Genomic DNA, 24,203 nt, shown 5'->3' on the forward strand with positions numbered 1-24,203 from the left:
GCCCTGGTCCTTGAGCAGGGTCACCTTTCTCAAACAGTCATGCAATGTCACTGCAAATGATGTGGGTCCAAGGCAAGCCATTTCCACAATGGAGAGTCCTCCCTCTAAGCAACATTGGGTAGGCTGACAAGGAAATTGCCATGCTTCATTCCTACTTGGCTAGGGCTCTCAGCAAGTATCGGCTATCTGCTGGCCCTTTTTAAAAAATTATATAGTTAAAAGTAGAGATCCAAGGCAAATTTTAATTTGTGTGTGTTCTGATCTCATTTTTGTTCTTCCTTTTTTTCTGATTACGTAGAACTCCACTTAAGCCTTTTATTCTGAACAAAGGTTCCAACCAGTTCTACTTCATAATGTTTATGCTATTAAATATATGTGAAAGAAAAATATTGCCAAATTTAGGTACTTCTTTTTAGTATATACTGTAGATATTTTTAACATATCAGGTAGTAGTTTTTTCTCACCTTTGTGTCATGCTTCCTGTAATACACATACTTTTTTCGAGGGAAGGCACCCTTCTTGATAAATCAACTTTGCTAATTATTTTATGGCAAACCCATGATTATTACTGGGATATTTTTATTGTTGTTTTAGAAAATAGTTAGCTTTTGATTGTGAAAATTTGAATGATACTCTTTTATATAAGTGGAAGGCAGAAACTTATCAACCATTTCAAGCAATAGATTATAAACCACACTCAAACTGAATTTATGGTTATGTTGTTTAAATGATATCCTTACCTCTGTAGTTTATTTTAAAAAATGGGGCTCCTTTAGGCTCTGTAAGACCTTCAGAATAGAGGAGAAAACATAGCCAAAGAAGGGAAAAAAGAAAAAAGTTATTGAAGGAAAAACAACTTTTTAATCCTAGATGTGGTTTCTTACCATCTTAAATGTAAATGGACAATATTTTTATAGTCATCTTCCAGTTTCATATTGGGGGTTATCTTTGTGAATCTTTGTCATATCTGAGCTCTTGGGATGTTGTAGGGTGGGTAAATACAATGGTGAACCCCTTGTCTCCTTTTATTTTCTCCTTTCCATAGAAAAGTATATTACTTTTATAGCCTGTTTACTTTTTGAAAATGTGATTGATTTAATGCATATATTTTAATTAATTTCTTTTCATTATCCATGGTAAAAATTCAAATGCAAACGAATCTGGAGTGACACTTGAAAATGTCTTTCTTTTTGTAGAAAAGAAGGAAGTTGAAATAAGACAATCTACAGTGGGGATACATACTTAGTCCTGAAAGGAGCATCAGTCCTAAAAGGTAGAGCAAAGAAAGGCAGAGTGATTAGGTTTAGCTGTACTAGGAATATTCTCAATAAGGTCTTTATAATATGGTGGTAAAATAACTATAATATGGAGGTAAAATTACTGGAGCCCAGGATCATGCAGCAGAATCTTAATGAGGATCTTGCTGGGACGTGTGCATTCAAATGAGTAGAGTAAGGCACAAATAGAAAATCACATGCTTTTTTTTTTTGCTTCTTAAAAATCCCTCACAGCTTCAGAGTGCCAAGAGTTGGACCGCATGGCCAGATTTCATCTTTCCTTTGTTGATCCCATCCCCATCCTGTTAATGACAAGAGGAAGGAACTGAGTGAGAAGTAGTTGTAGAACTACAGGAATAGAAACTCCTGCCTTTTTTTTTCTTTATTATTCCACCATAGAATAATTAGTATTTCTGACTCCTTCCTTTAGGCCGTTGTTCAAACATTTTGGGCTAGGGCTATAATGTTAGGACCACGATGGCCAGAGTTTAAGAAGAACTGGAGATGTGAAAACGCAGTGGTTTACAACATGAAAAGAAACAATAGAAGCACTAGAGGGCTTGGGTACAGCTGACCTTTCCTGACCCAGGGTCATCTCCTCAACCTCACCGAAAACTTGGATTCTACTCTGATGGCAGGCTGCTTACTATTAGATGCTATGCTCATTTTCTACTAGAATTAGGGGCTAGGGATGGTAGAAGTTAGCTAAATCAAAATCCACTTATCTAATATTTTGCAGTCTAGCCCTCTGAGAAAGTACCATCCCGTCTTTGTTTGCTGGCCAACTTCAGCATTCACCCAACCATTATGCTGGGCTTCACTTAGTAATTCATTTCCCATAACTGCCCACATACCAGCTTAAATACTAACGTCTCCCTTAAGATGCAATCACCTCTTGTATGGTTCTTGCTGTTGCTTCGTCTCATAGACCCTTTTCTTCTAATTGGTTGACATAGTACTGAGGTTGTATATTGAGGGAAGGCGTTCTTTCTGAGTTTGCTTTTCTTTCATCCATTCATGCTCAAGGTTCTCTTGAACCCTGTTCAGAGCTGTACAATCTATAGCTGTATGATCAATCAGCTCTGACTCACCGTTGGGCATTTATACTGGTATTGTTTAAGTGCAGTCACACTATCTCACTCCACTGTACCATTCCCAACATAAAGAATTTGGCCTTCCTGACAGAGTCAGGATCCTTTGTAGTTCTGAATACCTGAAGTGTTCATAAGTAAGAGAGGTAGAAGTAATTTCAGCCTTAAGAATTAAAAGATGGAAAAAAGAAGAGGAAGAAATCAGGAAGCAAGAAGGAATAGTAGGGAAAAAATAAGCGCTTATGGGCTGGAGTGGCTCTTAGGCTAGTGGCACTAAAATCATGTTATAGATGTGCATCTGATTCTGATGTATTAAGAAGTATTCTTGAATTTAGTAGTCCATTAGTAGTCAATTAGCAAAATTATGAAGTGGGAGAAGTAAAGAAATAAGGTACCTGTGCTGTTTCACAGCTTATTTTTCCCTTGATTAACAGGAAGACCATTATTTTGTTGTAGATTCCATGCGTAAAGAATTGGTTTGTTTCTTTTCTATTGGCCATCTTATGAATTGCCCTCCTTTTGAATATGCAACTTTTTTTTTTTTTTTAACATTTCAGCCAGGTGCAATGTTACAAGCTTGTAATCCCATCTGCTCATGAGACTGAGGCAGGAGGGTGGCACATTCAAAGCCAGCCTCAGCTAGAGCGAGGCACTAAGCAACTGAGAGAGACCCTGTCTCTAAATAAAATATGAAATAGGTCTGGGGATATGGCTCGTGGTCAAATGCCCCTGAGTTCAATGTAAAAAAAATATATATATATATTTTTTTTCAGACTTCATCTCCCCAGCACCCACTCGTCCCTATGTGCACACATGCACCCATGCTCAGACCATTTCTGTTCATGTATGTGTAACAACTTCATAATCAGTGATACTGCCGGCTAATATTGGAAATAAAAATTTATCTACATTTAAATTTAATAGGATAGAGGGAAAATAGTACCATAAAGTTCTGCAACAAGTCCTCAGTAAGTTTCACACAGCTGTAGGGATAACTTGACGAAAGGACATGTTCAGCCAGATGGCCTGTGCTGGCCTCCTTCCCATTCCTGCAAAAGATATGTTATTCACTCCCAGGGTAGCTCAGGGAAAGAGCTGATTATGGAATTAAAACAACCAATGTCCAATTAACCCCTGTTTTGGTCAATGTTTCCTACACAGTTTGGATAATTGGCATACTTTAGTTCCATCAAGGGAAGCAGCTGGTTTATTGGTTAGTGCAGGCCCCTGGGAATAAGAAATCTGAAATTCTGTTATCAGCTCTGCCCCTACAAACTTAAGAATGACCTTGGGCATTTTATTTACCTCTTGAGTTTAGCCTACCTCCTTTGAAATTCAGAGATACATGTTGCTCTTTAACCATGACATGAAGTTTAGTATAGAAAAATTAGAAAAAAGAGCATTGATATTTACAGAGTTCTTTAGGACCATGAATAAAAGGTGCAGTTTAGCATGCATATTGTTAGTACAGAATCATAGTGATGTTGTGATGACATGGTCAGAAGCCCCCGCAAGCAAGCTTAAATACTAGGGGATACAATAGAGGCATCCAGCAGTCCCTTGACAGGCTTGACAGGAACCCAGTGACAGGCTTGCTCTGCACCTCCTTGAAAGCAGTCTTCGCCAATCGCTTGCTGCTCTTCTCTCTTTCATTTGCCCTCTTCATCTCTGCTTCTCACTGCACGCCTGCTTTCTTCTTTCCTCTCAGTATACTGATTCCTCTCTATCCTGCCTATGAAATGTCTCATTATGGCCACCCTTAATGAAGTCTTCTGTCTTTCTCAGAATTTCAGTTCTAAGGAAAAGAAATGACTGGTCTGTTTCAGACAGGTTCGCAAGGTTGATACAGTCCCCTGAGGGTCAGTGAACAGGTTCTTTGAAGTTATTCCATGCTTTAAGTTTTTCTGTCTCATAAGATTATAAAATTAAAGATTTAGCTAGTTTAAGTAAATTATTTCACATGCCCAAATTTTTTTTTTAAGTTTTTCACATTATAAACAGAGTGTACTAAATACTTAAAGTATCAGGCATAGGAATACAAAGACAAAAATAGTCTTAACCATCGAGGAACATATAGGATGACAAGCAAGCTGAAAAATGTTAAGAAAACTCTCTCGTCTAGTTCTATGTCTATAAATAACAGAATACTTAAATTTCATTAAGTGCTTAGAAAATGCTAGATATTATACATTTCATTTAATAAAATAGGTTTATGGGTAGATACTATTATGCCATTTTTACAGCTAAAGAAATTGAGTCCCAGAATGGAAAAGTAAACTGACCAAAATCATTCATTGGTGATTGAAGTGTCAGGAATCCGGAGGTTGTTCTTGTAACTACTGTACTTTGTGGCCTTTGTAATAAAAACAAGAGACTTAAAATAGCAGAGACAAAATTTTAGAGTATGAAAAGTAATCTAAAATTCTCAAAGTTCTCCAAACGTGTGTGATCTATCAAATGTTTTCAAATCCATTTTTATTATTGTCTGTGGCAATTTAATAGGAGTGACTAAAATTCAGAAGATCATGATTTGGTTTTGGATCAGCTACTTACTGGATGATTAACCAGTCACTTAATTGTTCTGACCATTAATGCCCTTGTTTGGTAATGAGGAGAATAAAAAAAAAAATTAAAAAAAAAACCCATGGTATTTCATTTGAGGAAGTGTTAAGGTTTAAAGCACCCATGAAAAGGCAGAGCTTTCTAAGTGCATAGAACATTTAGTAGGAGTCAGCAGTCCATGCAGAGAGCCCCCAAGAGGTTTTATAACCAACAATTTATATCTTTGCAGCACCTACCACAGACTAACCCAGGAACATTTGTCTTCTTTTGTTTGCCCTTTGCTAGGCTCCTGTCAACGATGGGGTTTTACTGTCTTATCTATACCTTACGGTGGTGCGAGAGCCAGTTAGTGGAACACAGCACCTATGTTATAATGTTTGAAAGGCAACTGAAGGATTTGTCTTGTCTCCTAACTCCCCCAAAGGACCAATAATCAGACTAAAGAGACATTGTAGTTCTGTCCAAGAAAGAATTTTATGTTGTTACAGTTGTACAAATATAGAGCAAATTCTTTGAATGAGGGACAACCCTTATTAGCACTGTCCTGTGCCCAAGCTGTATAAATATGGTCATATACATTCCCTAGATGGTTGTATGAAATAAGTGTTCATTTTTGTGCACTTATAGATGATAAAAACTTTAAGAGTAATTAACTTGCCCAAGTTAAAGTGATTTAGTCAATAATAGAAAGAGCCAGAAATTGAACCCAGAACCATTTTATCCCAAGAGATAACCACCTTAGAAGACACTTGACGGTCACTATAGGTTTTCAGAAATAAACTGGGCAACCAGAGTTAGCAGATAGGTTATGAAGGGGAAAAAGCATCATTTGAGATAATTGATTAATAAGAGATTGTCTTTTACCTCTCATCTAACCTTTAAATGGTGTGCTTTTGTCATACTTGGAGAATCATTTAGTAAGCCACAATGTTATGAAAATGATAGGTGACGATAGACCCGTTAGAGGAAAATAGATTTCACTCCATAAGAATTAGCTCTTCTACTGGGCATGGTGGGCCACCTGTAATCCCATCGGTTCGGGAGTCTGAGATAGGAGAATCATAAGTTCAAAGTCAGCCTCAGCAACAGCAAGGCACTAAGCAACTCAGTGAGACCCTGTCTCTAAGTAAAATACGAAATAGGGCTGGGGATGTGGTTCATCAGCTGAGTACCCTGAATCCAATCTGCAGTACCAAAAAAAAAAAAAAAAATAGCCGTTCTTAAATTTTATACAAGTCCTACAAAGTTGTTTATCTGGTATTCTGGAGGATGGGATGTTTGTTTAGCTTTAAAAATGAATTATTAATCCAAGTGAATAAAGTACTTACAAATCCGTTTTATAATGATAGTTAAGGAATATTGATTTGATAGCCAAATGCTTAAAACAAATGCCTAAATAGCTTCTGGAATACAATAAGAAATGTTTTGTTTTTAATACATATTAAAGAGTGTCTTGCTATACATTTTAGAAAACTGAGTTTTCTCAGTCTTATTCATATCAAAAGTTAGATCTCTTCCAAACCCGTATGACTTCTTAGCTTTCTCAGACCTGAGAAACACTAATGTTTAATACCATGACAAGAACTAAGAGTGCACCTGAACTTTAATCTTTAATACAGGTCAAAGAAGTGATTTCCCTGGTTTTATATTTCTGTTGATGGCAACATGCCAGCATTGTAAGAAGTAGTACAAAAGGCACGGCGATATGTTGACTTGTCCTATGTTAGTGTTCAAGGCAGACCTACATGGATTACACTTGTTTTTGTTGAATTTGGCTTGAGTCTTTCAGGTTTAGTCTTCAAAAGATAATTACAGCTAGGTGTAGTGGCTCACACCTGTAATCTCAACTATTCCAGAGGCTGAGACAGGATTACAAATTTGAGGTGAACTTCAGCAACTTAGTGAGATCCTGTCTCAAAATCAAGAATTTAAAAAAACTGAGGATGTAGCTCAATGGTAAAGTGCCCCTGGGTTCTCAGTCTTTAGTATTTGAGGGAGAAAAGAATAAAAGGTAATTTGATTACTTTTACATATTCTAATTGGATCACTTTAGTTTACATTTATTTTTATTTAGCCATGAAATGAAAGCTTATACTTGATGTCAGCAACAAATGTGGGTTCAAATGAAAAATAATCATGCTAAGAATAGCTTTAATTAGAATTTATCACATAATATAAAGGGTTGAAGATCTTTAGTGCACAATTATTACCTGCTATCAATTGTGGTTAATACAGTTTAAAAAAAAAAACAAAAACCTTTATTTCGTAAAGGCTTACATTCCTTGTTTTATTATAATTATTTTTTTAAATATGTTTGGTTTTAGGGAATAATATATTTTGATGTGATATTTAATTTCTTAATATAACTCCATCAAAGGAAATCTTCACAAGGTAATAATATTTCAGTGTTAAATATGTGTTACCTGTCTTCTTTATAGAGGAAGTATATGAAAAACTTAATGGTAACAGTATTTTGAAATATACTCATTTTTTAAAAAAAAATTTTATTTGTTTTAATTAGTTACACATGACAGTACAATGACCTTGACATATCATACATTTGAATCAGATGGGATATAAATGTCTGTTTCATTCAACTATCCTTTCTATCCCCTCATCCCCTCTCCTCATCTTGATACCTTCTCTGTGTATACTAGATCTCACTAACCTTGACTGGGAAAACAGCAATCAAAGGAACTAAATGAATATGATTGATCCTTTATAAACAAATGTTAAAATAAATGTCTCTTACATAAACATATAAAATCCTTTAAAATATGCATTTTTAAAATACAGAAAATCTTTTAAAAATATGTATTTTTAAAATATATAAATCTTGTGTTTTTCTACCAGAATATTAGTCACTCATGTTTTCTAAATCCATAGAACTTCCTGTAGATTAAAAAAGAAACTTTATTACTCTTTAATTTTGTACATTTTTGTTAGTTTTTAGTTAGGAGAAAAACATATCTTAAGTTTAAAAGCCAAACATTAGAAATAACATCATATCAGAGGTAAGTCAGAGGTGGTGGCACATATCTATAATCCCAGCTGCACCCTGAGGCAAGAGGATCACAGGTTTGAGGCCAGCCTGGGCAGCTTAGTGAGACCCTGTCTTAAAATAAAGGGTCTCAGTGGTAGAGCACTTGCCTGTCATGTGTAAAACCCTGGGTTCAATCCCCAATATCACCCACACAGATAATCTTGAGCTACCTTAGGATCACAACCCCTCCCCTCCACACCTCTTTTGTAAACTAAGGCTCCAAGAGGTTGAATTCCTGCATGTTCTACTGGGAATGCTAAGTCACCTGTCCTGGGCTGTAAAGATGACAAAGACTTAATTCTTGACCATAAGGAGTTTACTCTGTAGTCAGGAGGTAGGCAGACAAAAACCAAAATGCACTTTTGTAAGTGGAATAATTGAAAGATTCCCTGAATGCTATAGAGGCACAGACAATCTACCCCTAGTCTATAGTTTGGGGAAAGCTTCCTGAAGAGGGGATGTGTCCTTAGCCAAGACTTAAGAAATGCAAAAGACCCAGCAGCTCAGGAGGCTGAGGCTGGAGAAGCACGAGTTCAAAACCAGCCTCAGCAATGGTGAAGACACTGAGCAACTCAGTGAGACCCTATCTCTAAAATAAAATACAGAATAGGGCTAAGGATGTGGCTCAGTGGTTGAGTGACCCTGAGTTCAATCCCCGGTACCAAAAACAACAACAACAACAACAACAAAAAAGGATATATCTTAGCTTGTTTGTAAGTGAATGGGATTTAATATATCAAATCATGATATATTAAATCATTCTCTAAGCATTTTTTGTTCTGATATATTTCATCAAATGATGATAATGATAGGGATTAGATGGACAAATGGGAGGAAGGCCAGTAAGTAGATGAGTCTACTTCTTCATCTGTATTACCCTGTTTCTCTCTTGTTTCTTTCTTACATCCTTACTTACCATTAAAATATCTAGATATAAGTCTAGATATTCATTTTATATAAATGCTATAATTGAAAATACAGTAAAGAGCAAACGGCAAAACAAAGTATAAGCAGAAAGAAATTGATACAAGGATTTAAATAATTGATATTGAGTTAAACTACTAAGCAGTGTATTGATCAGTATAGTGTATATGTATACTTGCACACACCATCATTCTATCTCAAAAAACTAACCAACCTGGAAAAGTGATGCGAGATTTCTTCAAAGCTAAAGTATTTAGTTCTTTTGTATTAAAATGATTTAACTTTATGAAATTATATGAATAATAGATACTAAGTATTTGTTTTTGATGATTCTAAGTGTTCAAGAAAATGTTGTTCTGAAGTATTTTTGGTCCAGTGAAGTCAGAAAAGCCCTGACCTATGTTACTTAGACTTCTGCTGTTCCTGTTTCTCCTCCAGTTCACTGGAGTCCTCCTCTTAAGCTCCCAACTACCTCATCTGTATCTCTGTGTCGTGGGTGCCATGGCAAGACCTGTGGCAAGCCATCACTGCTGTAGGGAGTGAACATGTCAGACCTGGACACAACAAAGCTGGATCTCTGATTAACAGTTACTTCTTCAGTTAAACTGAGTTTATTACTTCAAACACTTTGTTATATACACAGGTGAGCAAAAGAGAGGTCAGGGGAAAGTGTGCATGGAAATTTCTTAAATATATTTGAAACCATTTAAAGTAATGGCCCAGTGGTGGTGTACCAGTAGCTTTATCTTCCTAATTGAAGAGCGTATTTTAATGTTATCTGCTAATATTTAAAGATACAGAACTTGTGTGTAGAAGATTATTTGTTTGTGTTTATTAATTATCTGTAGTGGGGCCTTGTCATTTTTATTGACTTTTTCCCTTTACAGATATTGTTGCTTTGCCCATTTGTCTATGGATTATGTCTGTAGACACTTATCTTTCACATCCTGCTGAAAGTTTTGATCTAAAAATCTGTTCTGAGCCAGTACTGGCAAGAGTGATGTCACATAATGTTTATCATTTCTGGAAAATCAAAGTACATGGTCCATTCATAGCAAATCAGCATTTTCACCCAGATAGCAGCAAATAAAGAATATTTTTTGTCAATTGATAAGTCATTCCTCTAAAAAAAAAAAAACTTTAATATAGTGTATTTTATAAAGAATTATGTTTGTTTTCAAAAAGAATGTCAATGGAGTTTCTGATCAAAGTTTAATGTACAGATTATCATCCATTTTCCGTAATTTCAGTATACCCACAGTCTACTTCTGCATAGTAAAGGAAGTTTCTTTCTCATGATATTTAATTTGGTAATTTGATTTGATATTTTCCTTTTTATTTTGAGAACATTTACATGTCCATGTATCATAGGTAATTTGCAAATTACGTAAAGTATAGCAGGTGATAGTTGTTTAACAAGGAAAGCTTTTATAGTATAAATTTGCCCCAACAGTATTATTAATCCTTAAAATAGTTTCTTTATATCAGGGGATGCAGCTCAGTAATAGAGCATCTGCCTGGAATGTGTGAGACCCTGGATCCTATCCCCAGAATCATGAGAAAAAAGAAAAAAAGGAAATGGTTTCTTGATCAGAATGCTTCAGCAAGAACATTTATCATACAGTGCAACTTAAAATAAATTCATTATCTTGTTTGAACACTGCAACAAAGGCATGGTTTTGTTAGCTAATTGAATTCTTCAATGATATATTCAGTTAAAATCACTTATTGCTCTTGATCCCTTGATGATAACTGAAGTTTCTTCCCCTATGTGTATGGTTTGGAAATTGTCATGGAAGACTGTGGATACAGCATAAAACTTTTCTGGTTGAACCAGGACTTTGTAGTTAAATCTGTATGTTTAGGAAGAAGTTGTAACATACTATTACTTTCAACCTCAACTGAAGCAAAGGCTTGAAGATGTGAGAGAGTATGGTCTATATCCTCTACAGATCTATAAATTACATTAATTTCAAAATTACAACATGGCCAAGAGTATTTATTACAAGTATGCAGATATGGATAGCATGCACATATGCATAGCATGCATACATACATACATAGACACACATAAAAATTCAAAATTCTAACAAACACACAGGTCTCTTCTTTTTCTATGATTCAGAACTAGCAGAACTCACATTATAATAAAAAGCAATGAAAATCTTTAAGGTGGGAGGAGTATTTTTAAAACAGAGTGTACCCCTATGAGTAAATGAGGAGTGTCTGCTAAGTGTACTAAAAACCCTAGGAGCTTTGATCAAATGCCAGCTGTTACATCAGTCTGCTGGTAATCTTTCTTGATGATCTGTGACCTTGACCTTGGGCTTCTGTCTGTATGTCAAAATCTATTTTAGGGATAGGGAAACCATAGTTGAGGTTAATTGGATTTATTCACCATTCAAAGAATGTCCCTGTATGTATATACTATAAACATTCAAAACAATTCCAATAGAAGAAAGAACCGTTTTCCATTATATTTTTTATTTTAATAGAGACTAGAAGATACTATAATTTTGAAACTTCATAGAAAACAGCTGTTAGTTTTAGATTTATACTGTATTTTTCTTTTACATTTATGTACTACCAAAATAATTATTAATTTATATTCTTTCAGAGAAACTATTGTTTAAGAAAAGAAAACAATGAATAGACACTAATGCTAATGATGAATCTCATTTCTCTTCTCTGTAAAAATTAGTTTTTTCCTGGATTTAAAAAAATTATAGTTAAAATTAATTCTTTTAAAGAAACTATAAAGGCAGAATAAAGCAAATAGTATATTTTTTGAATCTGTTGTGTGTACATAAGCCTTTTGAGACTAATTCAGATCAAAGAAGCCCTCTCCACTTTTATTTTGCTATATCAACTATAAGGATATTTGTTTCTTTCACCAGGACAATTATTCCATCTTTCTTTTGCATTTATCTATGTCCTTAAGGATCCCAATTCTTTACTATTTCCTTGTATTTTATTCAGTATACAGTCCTTATGAAGTAAGCAAAAGTACCAGTTTGACTGTAAGTACATATTTAGCTTTTAAATAAACATGTACTTAAAATTTTATGACCTACTTTAAAAAAATAGTGATGATAAGTAACTTTTGGAGGATTGGGCAGGTAAGGTCTATGGCTATTACAAAACCAGTTGCTTCCTCTAGAATTCACTAAGAACACAACAAAACAGATTGATGAGGGTTCTTTCCACAATTCTGACAGTATGTCATCTTTCTGGTTAAAATGCTTGTCATTTTTATAACTACGGTTTGCCAAATTGGAATCATGGGAATAAAATTTTGGAGTTGAAGAGATCCTTATGTGTTTTTGTCCCTTTTTTGAACACTTAAGTCAGTCAAGCAGTAGTGTCTCCTTGTCTTTTTTACCAGGTTGTGTGTGGCACTGTGTTACTCCTGTGGTAGCAGCTGATAAGCAAGTTAAAGCTGATGGACTTGGAAATTTAGGAGCATATTTTCCCCAGGGCAAAAATATGTAAGTCCCTCAGGTTGGGATGGAGAGCAATTGTGTGGCTGCCTTACCTGTTGCAGCATCAGTCAGTGGTTTCCATGTTACCTTCTCTGCAGAGTATTTATATACCTAAAATGAGAGCCCCTGGGAGAGGGCAAGGAACTTTCAAAGTCTAATTTCATGTTGAGACCCTAAATTGAGCAGAATGTTTATATATTAGTTAGTTGGACACAATACCTTTATTTTATTTATTTATTTATTTTTATATGGTGCTGAGGATGGAACCCAGTGCCTTGCACGCGCTAGGCGAGGGCCCGGCCACTGAGCCACAGCCCCAGCCTGAGCAGAAGGTTTTTAAATAGATCCATTTTTGTGGTACCCATTAAACTGTAAAACCACACATTTTACTTTTGATGAAGGTAATACTGCAAAGATAGTTAATACATTGGAATAATTCAAATTCTATCAAAAGACATACTAATTTTGATTTATTTTTTCAAGAAATCAGAAATATATTCTAATAAATGAAATTTCAGTCTTATTCTTTTGCTCATCTGTTGTGAGTCTGTTGAATAAGGAATTCACTGTAGTCTTTACTTTTGGGGGGTGGGGGTAAACAGGGGTTGAACTCAGGGACACTTGACCACAGAGCCACATCCCCAGCCCTGTTTTTTGTATTTTATTTAGTGACGGGGTCTCACTTTAGTTGTTTAGCACCTTGCTTTTTGCTAAGGCTAACCTTGAACTCACAATCTTCCTGTCTCAGCCTCCTTTGGGGATTATAGGCATGAGCCACTGCTCCTGGCAGTCTTCAGAGTCTTTATCTAAAATGTTACTTTTCCTTTCTTCTAAGAAATTGAAGTATTGTTTTTTAGGTATTCTAGTTTTTCATGTCATTTGGTTTGGAAAGCTCATTCTTCCATTTGGGTAAAATGTTTGGTGTTATATCCTGCTGTTAAATTAATCTTGAGTTTGTGTTTCCTGTTCAGATTTTAAAACATCAACACTAGAGAATGCTAAGCATTCTCTAAAGTTTTTACCTGGATCTCTATTATTTAAATAAAAAGTTCAATAATTAGGACTTTGGAATCTACTTTATACTTTAATATTTTCCTACTAATATTAAGTGAAATCTCTCGGTGTCTTTCTTATATATAAAAGCATTATATAAAAACCATCCATGAAATAATCCACAGGATAGGTGGGTACTAGGTTTAATGCCAGTACCTACCCCCCGCATACACACACATATAATATGTAATATTGCCCAATAGGAGTTATTATTGAGTGCCACAATTAAGTGACCCTTCTGATTTTTTAGTATTTTAAAACTAAGAATCCAAATGCTCCTGAAGCTGCATTGCTGAAATCCCTTTAAACTTATTATGCAAAGAAATATACTTGATAATACAGAAAAAAATTGGGGAAGATTTCATAGAAACAATTGGAAGTTGTGAGATATTCCTCAAACATTCCAAGTGACATCCTTTAAATGTGGTTTTAAGGGAGAATTTGATTGCAGGTAAGATTGAATCCAAAAGCAGCTAGAGAAAAACCTTTGTTATTATTTACCTATTCTCAACCAAAACCAATCCCACATATAGTAATTCTAGTAAATGTATCTTTCATTTATCTAAGTAAAATCTCATTCCTTAATGAAATATTTCCAAATAGGAAATAGTTGAACTAGTTTAAAGACTCATAGGGCAACAAACTATTGATATGCAGATTATTTATGGATTTAAAAAATTTTTACCCTCCAACCTAATTTCATACTTTTCAAGTGCATATTTTTTATATTTTTAAGTGCAGCTGGGTGGGGTGGCTGGCATTCTCATAATCCCAGCCACTCCAGAGGCTAAGAAAGAAGTATCACAAGTCCAAAGCAAAATAGGCAATTTATAATATCTTGTCTCAAAAAAACTAAAAGGACTTGGGATGTAGGTTAGTCATTGAATGGTTCAAGTACGCACCCCCCTGACACACAGAGTACCCCTGTGAAAAATACACTCTTGTAATCAAGCTGATTACAGGATGTTTAAGATTTAATTTCTTTAAACTAATCTGTATATTGAACTTAGATTTTCCTAGAATCTGTCTATATATGGTCAAGATTACATAGAATTCTTTTATTATTTGGTTTCTTTAATAAATGTCTCACCAAACATGCTTCATGCTAATAAATCAGTAAAATCTCAGTTTTATCAAATTTAAAAGATTTTTATGGTTATAATTTAAAACTAATAAAAGGATTTAGTTTGTAATTTTCATATTGTTAAGTAGTTAGAGATGAATTATCAGGGTTTCTTTGGACCTTGATATTTTAAGAATTTTTAAAAAGAACATTTCTAACTGGTAGGAAAGATCATAATATGTGAATTATTTTCTTTTGAAAAATTGTAGTGAATGTGTTTTTAATAGAATAAAACATTGTATCTTGTTATTACCATATATGTCAGAACATTTTATAATTTGGAGGAACTTTATGGAATTTTAGTGGTCTTATTTTTCTTATCTCTTTAAGCCATTTTACTTTTTTGGGAATCAGTCCATCACTTATTTCCAAGTGCCCTAGAACAGACAAAAGTAATTAAAGTGTCTACAAAGATGACATAATAGTGAAATAAGTCCTCACTATGATGCCATCTTCAGTGTTCTTTTTGCATATTTTACAATGCTGCATCAACTTTCAAGAATGTAAAAATAATATGGAGGTAAAGTCTGAATTTTGTTTTTATTAAATACAATTGAGTATTCACAATTTTTCATTTTTTGTCCAGAATGTTAGAGAATAAACTTGACATGGGGAGCTGTTTCAAACAGAGGTGAATGCAAAGAGACTAATAGCACTGTAGACATGAATGATGACACTGCCATTGACTTGTATAAGCAGCATAGCTAGGTGTTATCTTCATATGACAGTATCCTAAATGGATTTTCTCCAATTCAAGAATTAGTAAGAGAACAGGATAGGTGTTTTTGTTTGTTTGTTTGTTTGTTTGTTTGTTGGGTTTTTGGTTTTGTTTTGTTTTGGTTTTGTACCAGGATTGAACCCAGGGGTACTTAACCACTGAGCCACATCCCCAGCCCTTTTTATATTTTATTTAGGAACAGGGTCTCACTAAGTTGCTTAGGGCCTTGCCAAGTTCCTGTGGCTGGCTTTGAACTCATGATCCTCCTGCCTCAGACTCCCCAGTTGCTGGGATTATAGATGTGTGCCACCATGCCCAACCCTGATTGCCCTTTTTAACTTGAATGATGTATAAAATTATTATTTCATCCTTTATGTTGAATACCCAAATTTAAGTGAATCTGTTCATAAGTACAAGTACTGACAGCAGGTGTAAAGAAGATTGTAAAGAGAGAGGTGATATGGAAACAAAATAGTTCTTGGATCTATCACTGTAATTGATGTTCATAAATCTAAAAGTGAAAAATATTTGGCAATTACAGAACAAAGAAGTCTATCCTCTCTTCAATGTAAATTATGATCTCATTTTCAAAAGTAACGTATTTTGAATTTCAAAAGTATAAAAATAAGAAACAGAAAAGCTAGACGCTTTCTGTTATTAAAAATTGGAACAAAATTATGGGGTTGTATAAATAATTATGTAAGCTATTTATAAATAATTATGTAAATTATTTGTACATTGACTTAAGTATTAAGAAACTATCTGTTGGGCCCAGATATTCACTGGTTATGTCTGAATGAGCTTCTTAAGAATCACTCTCTTTAATATTAAAGTCATGGTAAATACTATAAGTATTTAAACTTGTGATTATATTATAATGTTCATGTATATGATTAAGACTGTCATAAGTGCACAGGCCCACAAAATAATCTTCAACTTCTTAATGCTTCCTTCTTTTTTTCTGTTTTTGAAAAATTCTAAAAATTAGTTATTCATTGTCTGGTGTGTTTGGGGAATAATGTCAGAAGTGAATGTGTTCTGTTGGCCTCAGCCACTCATCAGACTTATCAGATGAGTCCATATCACATACATCTCTTTCTTTTCCAGCACATTTGCTTTTGTTTCTTCCTAAGTGCATAGTAATGTAAGGACACTAATTCTAGCTCCCTAATGGAGGTATAAAATTTTAAAGGAAACTTAGCATTCATATTACTTTGCAGAAAGGTGCATATGAAAAATCAAAATCTTGGCAGACTTTAGAAGACAGTTATAAAACACTGAAGCATTAATTACTAAAGAAACAACTATAATGCATATATGTGCATATTATATAGGTATATGTGTACATGTAAACTTGTAAATGCTATATTCTTTTCTTATAGGTATTATAGCATGACCTTGTCTTTGCCTCTACTTAATGATTTTTATTTTTATTTTCTTAGACTACTGATATTTGCATTTAATGAAGAACAAAAGATGAAGATGGAAAAGCAATATATTCACTAAGAATTGTCTGCTTGCTTGCTACTACAGACCTGTGTATTGAGGAATTCTGCTTCTTAGAAGTTGATCAACTCTGGAGAGACTGCATTGGAATTTACCTGCCTTTCATCTTGTCATTGCCAGAAGAAATCTTGGTCAGAATGTAACAGTACCTCTCTACCTGATTGCTATGGAAGGTGATAAACTGATACTCACTTATTAAAGTTGAATCTCACTCACCTACAGAAAATCATCCTTTAAAGTAAATAGAAACCAAGCCCTTGTGAACACTTCTATTGAACATGACTCATGGAGAAGAGCTTGGCTCTGATGTGCATCAGGATTCTATTGTTTTAACTTACCTAGAAGGATTACTAATGCATCAGGCTGCAGGGGGATCAGGTACTGCCGTTGACAAAAAGTCTGCTGGGCACAATGAAGAAGATCAGAACTTTAACATTTCTGGCAGTGCATTTCCCACCTGTCAAAGTAATGGTCCAGTTGTCAATACACACACATACCAGGGATCTGGCATGCTGCATCTCAAAAAAGCCAGACTGTTGCAGTCTTCTGAGGACTGGAATGCAGCAAAGCGGAAGAGGCTGTCTGATTCCATCGTAAATTTAAACGTAAAGAAGGAAGCTTTGCTAGCTGGCATGGTTGACAATGTGCCTAAAGGCAAACAGGACAGCACATTACTGGCCTCTTTGCTTCAGTCATTCAGCTCGAGGCTGCAGACTGTTGCTCTGTCACAACAAATTAGGCAGAGCCTCAAGGAGCAAGGATATGCCCTCAGTCATGATTCTTTAAAAGTAGAGAAGGATTTAAGGTGCTATGGTGTTGCATCAAGTCACTTAAAAACTTTATTGAAAAAAAGTAAAGCTAAAGATCAAAAGCCAGATACCAATCTTCCTGATGTAACTAAAAACCTCATCAGAGACAGGTTTGTAGAGTCGCCTCATCATATTGGACAGAGTGGAACAAAGGTCATGGGTGAGCCCTTGTCATGTGCTGCAAGATTACAGGCTGTTGCAAGCATGGTGGAAAAAAGAGCTAGTCCTGCCACCTCACCTAAACCTAGCGTTGCCTGCAGTCAATTAGCATTACTCCTCTCCAGTGAAGCCCACCTGCAGCAGTATTCTCGGGAACATGCTTTAAAAACACAAAATGCAAATCAAGCAGCAAGCGAAAGACTTGCTGCTATGGCCAGATTACAAGAGAATGGCCAGAAGGATGTAGGCAGTTTCCAGATCTCAAAAGGAATGTCAAGCCATCTCAATGGTCAGGCACGAACATCAAGCAAATTAGTGGCTAGCAAAAGTAACGCTACAACATTTCAAAATCCAACTGGCATTGTTCCTTCTTCTCCCAAAACTCCAGGCTATAAGAACTCACTGGAAAGAAACAACATAAAACAAGCTGCTAACAATAGTTTGCTTTTACATCTTCTTAAAAGCCAGACCATACCTAAGCCAATGAATGGACATAATCAGAATGAGAGGGGAAGCATTTTTGAGGATGGGAGTACTCCCACAACTATTGATGAGTATTCAGACAACAATCCTAGTTTTACAGATGACAGCAGCGGTGATGAAAGTTCTTATTCCAACTGTGTTCCCATAGACTTGTCTTGCAAACACCGCATTGAAAAACCAGAATCGGACCAGCCTGTTTCTCTTGATAATTTAACTCAGTCCTTGCTAAACACTTGGGATCCGAAAGTCCCTGATGTAGACGTCAAAGAGGATCATGATACCTCAAATAATTCTAAGCTAAATTCACACCAGAAAGTAACACTTCTTCAATTGCTACTTGGCCATAAAAATGAAGAAAATGTAGAAAAAATCACCAGCCCTCAGGGAGTACACAGTGATGTGACAAAGTTCAATACTCAGAATTATACAAGGACTTCTGTAATAGAAAGCCCCAGTACAAACAGGACTACTCCAGTGAGTACTCCACCATTACTTACATCGGCCAAAGCAGAGTCTCCCATCAATCTTTCTCAACACTCTCTGGTCATCAAATGGAGTTCTCCACCATATGCCTGCAGTACTCAGTCTGAAAAGATGGCAAATACTACATCTAACCACTTGATGGACCTTACAAAAAGCAAAGAATCACAAGGAGAGAAACCAGCTCAAAATGAAGGTGCGCAAAATTCTGCAACTTTTAGTGCCAGTAAACTATTACAGAATTTGGCACAGTGTGGAATGCAGTCTTCCGTGGCAGCGGAAGAGCAGAGACCCAGCAAACAGTTGTTAAGTGTAAACACAGATAAACCTGTGGGTATAATTGATAGATTAAATAGCCCTTTGCTGTCAAATAAAACAAATACAGTTGAGGAAAATATAGCATTCAGTAATCAACCAGCAGTTTCGGAACCAGGACTTTCTGGTTCTGAAATAGAAAATCTGCTAGAAAGACGTACTGTTCTCCAGTTGCTTCTGGGAAATCCCAACAAAGGTAAGAATGAAAAGAAAGAAAAAATTCCTGTAAGAGATGAAAGTACTCAGGAACATACAGAGAGAGCTTTAAGTGAACAGATATTGATGGTGAAAATAAAATCTGAGCCTTGTGATGACTTACATATTCATAATACAGATGTGCACTTGAGCCATGATGCGAAGAGCAGCCCATTCTTAGGTATGAATCCCACCACGCAGAGAAGCTCAGCTGCCTTACCAATGTCTGAGGACTTTAAATCAGAACCTGTTTCACCTCAGGATTTTTCCTTCTCAAAGAATGGTCTGTTAAGCCGATTGCTGAGACAGAATCAAGAGGGTTATCTGGCAGATGATCTGGACAAGAGTCACAGAAATAGTGAACTGACACCACTAGAATCAAAGAATCTTTGCATGGTCCCTAAGAAAAGGAAGCTTTATACTGAGCCATTGGAAAGTCCATTTAAAAAGATGAAAAATAACATTGTTGATGCTGCAAATAATCACAGTGCTCCAGAAGTACTTTATGGATCCTTGCTTAACCAGGAGGAGCTGAAATTTAGCAGAAATGATCTTGAATTTAAATATCCTGCTGGTCATGGTTCAGCCAACGAAAGTGAACATAGGAGTTGGGCCAGAGAGAGTAAAAGCTTCAATGTTCTGAAACAGCTGCTTCTCTCAGAAAACTGTGTTCGAGACTTGTCCCCACACAGGAGTAACTCTGTTGTTGACAGTAAAAAGAAAGGACACAAAAACAATGTGACCAATAGCAAACCTGAATTTAGCCTTTCTTCTTTAAATGGACTGATGTACAGTTCCTCTCAGCCCAACAGTTGCATGGACAACAGGACATTTTCATACCCAGGAATGGTAAAATCTCCTGTGAGCCCTCCTTTCCCTGAGCACTTGGGCTGTGTGGGGTCTAGACCAGAATCTGGGCTTTTGAATGGGTGTTCCATGCCCAGTGAGAAGGGACCCATTAAGTGGGTTATCACAGATGCGGATAAGAATGAATATGAAAAAGACTCTCCAAGACTGACCAAAACTAACCCAATACTGTATTACATGCTCCAGAAAGGAGGCAATTCTGTTACCAGCCGAGAAACACAGGACAAGGACATATGGAGGGAACCTTCGTCTGCCGAAAGTGTCTCACAGGTTACAATCAAAGAAGAGTTACTTCCTGCTGCAGAAACTAAAGCTTCTTTCTTTAATTTAAGAAGCCCTTACAATAGCCATATGGGAAATAATGCTTCTCACCCACACAGTGCAAATGGAGAGGTGTATGGACTTCTGGGAAATGTGGTAACAATAAAAAAGGAATCAGAATAAAATGAACCTGCCATCAAGCTTTCGATCTTTTTAAAACTACTTAGTATGAACTTGAGATCTGTATAAATAAGAGCATGATTTGAGAAAAGCATGGTATAATTGAAACTTTTTTTCATTTTGAAAAGTATTGGTTACTGGTGATGTTTAAATATGCATACTAATTTTTGCTTAACATTAGATGTCATGAGGAAGCTATTGAACTAGCAAACTGGTAACACTTCTGTATGCACCAGATAACAACTGTGAGTAGCCTATGAATGAAATTCTTTTATAATCATAAATAAGAGGCATACATTAAAATGTAAAATTCCATCCATAGTGGATTAATGCATTTTGCTGCCTTTTGCCTTCATTAGGGTACTTTATTTTGCATTTCAGAAGTCAGCTTGCATAACACATGTTTTTAAAGTTCAAACTCTTTAAAGGGTAATTATTAAATAAAAAAATAGTGATGATTCACATCTCATATCCAATTCAAAAATAAGTCAGAAAAAATATGCTTAACATTTTTCACTTTTTGCTAAAAAACATATTTATTTTTAAACACTTAGAAAGGGTTTTGTGTCTGCCCCCACCCAGACCTTTTCAATATACATTTCTTTAAACCTTGTACTATTTAGTAAAAATTGATTAAAATTGAGGGAAGTTTGATAGATCCTTTAAAAAAAAAAAGGCAGATTTCCATTTTTTGTATTTTAACTACTTTACTAAATAAATACTCCTTTTACAGAATTAGGAAAGTTAACATTTATCTTCAGGTGGTTTCCTGAATAGTTGACTATTTAAAAAATTTTTTTAACAGAAGCAAAAAATGGCTTTACTTTGGACAATTTTCGCCATCTCTTGTAAAAGTTGATTCTCACCATTTCTGTGGTACCTGTGAGTCTTATGACCAGGATTTCTTAAAGCTGGACTCAGAACACCTGCATTAGAATCATCTAGAGCACTTGTTTTAAAATGCAGATCCATAGGCAGCATCTTGGACCTACAAAACAAGGATCTCTGCTGAGTGGACTTGGGATCTTCCATCTGCATCTTAACATGCTCCTTAGATGTTTGAGAACCATTGCTGATGACTTTTCTCAGAACATGAGTCTGTAAAGAAACTATCTGATGCCTATATTTTCCCCAGTAGTCATATGTCAACCCAAAATTTGCAATATTGTAGTTCCTATATTGCCGTTATGTCTTTGGAAATCGGGTTCAGAATACTTTTTATGACACAAAAATTGGGTGGAGGGGACAACTTTCATATCTGGCTCAACATCTCAGGAAAATCTATTATTTATGTGTTCTAATGAGTAACATCTACTTAATTAGCCTTAGGGATGGAATAACAGGGCCACTTACCAAACTCAGGTGATTCCAGGATGATTTGAAAACTTCTCCTGAATACATCCTTATCTTCTATTAAAATCATTGTCCTAAGAACAGTGCTGACAAAGATTAAAACATTTAGTTCAAACCCAAGAAAGGAACTAAACTCAGATTGACTTATTAGCAAAAAAGTACAAAAGGCACATATCCATGAAAATGTATACAATAACTCCATTGGATTTATTTGTTATAAATAGTAATTAAAAGCAGATATCCAAAAGGGTTTTGGAAAGACTTAATATGTAGTTGAGCCAATGGGATGTTAGTCTTAAAACAAGTCTTATTTTTTTTTAAGTTCAGTTTTCATAATCCACAGTTCATTCACCAGGTAATATTTTTTGTTTTCAGTTGTGAGCCAGGTTAGCAACTAACCCATCAAAAATTACTGTATAAAAACTATTAATTAGAAGGAAATGTATTTGAACTTGTTCTACTTGAAATTGTTTCTAAAATTTTTGTATTAAAAAGGTTGTTATTTCCTAATATGTTCTAAAATGCTAAAATGATTATTTTTTTTCTCAAAATGATTTGTAAATAGTTACTGGATATATTATACAGTAATAGGAGCAAATACACTGCATCACAAGGAGATGAAGGCATCTGCTTATTCTGACATGAAGATTCCACTGGCCAGTGAATATAGTTAGTCTATTCCGTATCCGTTCTGTGACAATCTCATTGTCTACACTTAGAAACAAACTTTTCAGCAAGTCATTTTTCTCAGGCATTGTGAAAGGTCTGGAACATTAGGTGTATGTCAGAAAAAAATGTTAATATTCTCTCTTAGTTAGGGAGAATGGACTTTTTACAAGGGAGTGACTTTTAGGTCAGGGACGAGCATCCAGAGCCAGCATTGCTGTATTTTTTGTTTGTTTGTTTGTTAGTTCTTTTGTTTGGTTGGTTGGTTGATGGGTTGGTTGTTTCTATTGTTGTTAACAAAGGAATGAGAATATGTAATACAGAAATAAATATGACTACAAAGAACACTGTTCTGATTTACTAGAGAATGTCCCCCAATTTGAGTTTAGAATGATTTTAAAGAAGAGCAGTAAGAAAGGGCATACATTCATAAATTCAATTTATTTATGCATATATAAATACAAGGATGCACATATACACATTTTCAAGGACTATTTTAGATATCGAGGCAGTTTCTTCCTAACAAAGTCATTTGTGAAAGGGTACTACAGCTCCCGTTGACATCAGTAAGGTAGCATTACCTGTTTATTCTCTACTGCATCTTACAGAAGAGTAAACTGGTGAGAGTATATATTTTATATATATATATATATGTAATATGTATATATATATATTGACTTGTTACATGAAGATGTTAAAATTGGTTTTTAAAGGTGATGTAAATAATGATTTCCTTAATGAAAAAATACATATTTTGTATTGTTCTAATGCAACAGAAAAGCCTTTTAATCTCTTTGGTTCCTGTATATTCCATGTATAAGTGTAAATATAATCAGACAGGTTTAAAAATTGTGCATGTATGTATACAGTTGCAAGTCTGGACAAATGTATAGAATAAACCTTTTATTTAAGTTGTGATTACCTGCTGCATGAAAAGTGCATGGGGGACCCTGTGCATCTGTGCATTTGGCAAAATGTCTTAACAAGTCAGATCAGATGTTCATCCTAACATGACAGTATTCCATTTCTGGACATGACTTCTGTGGCTTAAGCTTTGTGAAAGAATGTGCTTTGAATCCAAGGGTCTTAAAATTTTTTTTTTAATCGAGTCAACCACTTTTCAACATAAAGAATTCACGCAACTACTTTCATGAATTTTTAAATCCCATTGGAAACATAATATTTTACCAGGTGTCTGCCAGTGTTTGTTAATACTGGAATACAGGCACATTACCGTTTATGGTAAGAATCTGGGGTTTACACAGCCAGCTTTGATGCAACCTGCTCAGTAATATAATTTGTCATTTTTATTAGAAATTTAATTTCTTCATGTGATGTCATGAAACTGTACATACTGCAGTGTGAATTTTTGTTTTGTTTTTTAATCTTTTAGTGTTTACTCCTGCAGTGAATTTGAATAAATGAGAAAAAAATTCATTGTCTCTGATTTGAAATGATTGTTATTCTGTTGACTTTCTCTGGGTTTTAGCTTTTTCCCTATACAGAAAAGTTCCAGGTCATGAAACTGACAGTAGGTCTTCAAAGATGTTTTGCCCTTTTTAGAAAACTAAGTGGGGAAAAAAGACAGTGACTGGGAGGTTAGGCCATTTAGAAACAGGACAGTTAAAGCACACCTCAAAATGACAATCAGGGGCT

General features: G+C 35.2%; 1 protein-coding gene across 7 annotated transcripts in view; it reads left to right on the plus strand.

Moving 5' to 3' along the window:
• Nrip1 (nuclear receptor interacting protein 1) overlaps window positions 1–23,982 on the plus strand; it is an 84,772-nt gene extending 60,790 nt beyond the window's left edge. For 4 of the 7 annotated variants that reach the window (XM_058574571.1, XM_046430485.2, XM_046430484.2 and 1 more), the window contains one exon: window positions 16,716–23,982. In XM_058574571.1, coding sequence (XP_058430554.1) covers window positions 17,058–20,531 — 3,474 coding nt within the window. In that variant the 5' untranslated portion in view covers window positions 16,716–17,057 and the 3' untranslated portion in view covers window positions 20,532–23,982. Of the gene's footprint in view, window positions 1–9,335; window positions 9,541–12,282; window positions 12,386–16,715 lie in introns of all 7 variants that reach the window. The other 3 variants (XM_058574572.1, XM_046430487.2, XM_046430486.2) reach the window with 3 other exon arrangements.
• The last annotated feature ends 221 nt before the right edge of the window (window positions 23,983–24,203 follow it).

Source organism: Marmota monax, unplaced genomic scaffold, assembly GCF_021218885.2.
Source record: "Marmota monax isolate L192 unplaced genomic scaffold, Marmota_monax_Labrador192_F-V1.1 WCK01_AAM20220418_F8-fsc00016, whole genome shotgun sequence".
Lineage (NCBI taxonomy): Eukaryota > Metazoa > Chordata > Mammalia > Rodentia > Sciuridae > Marmota > Marmota monax.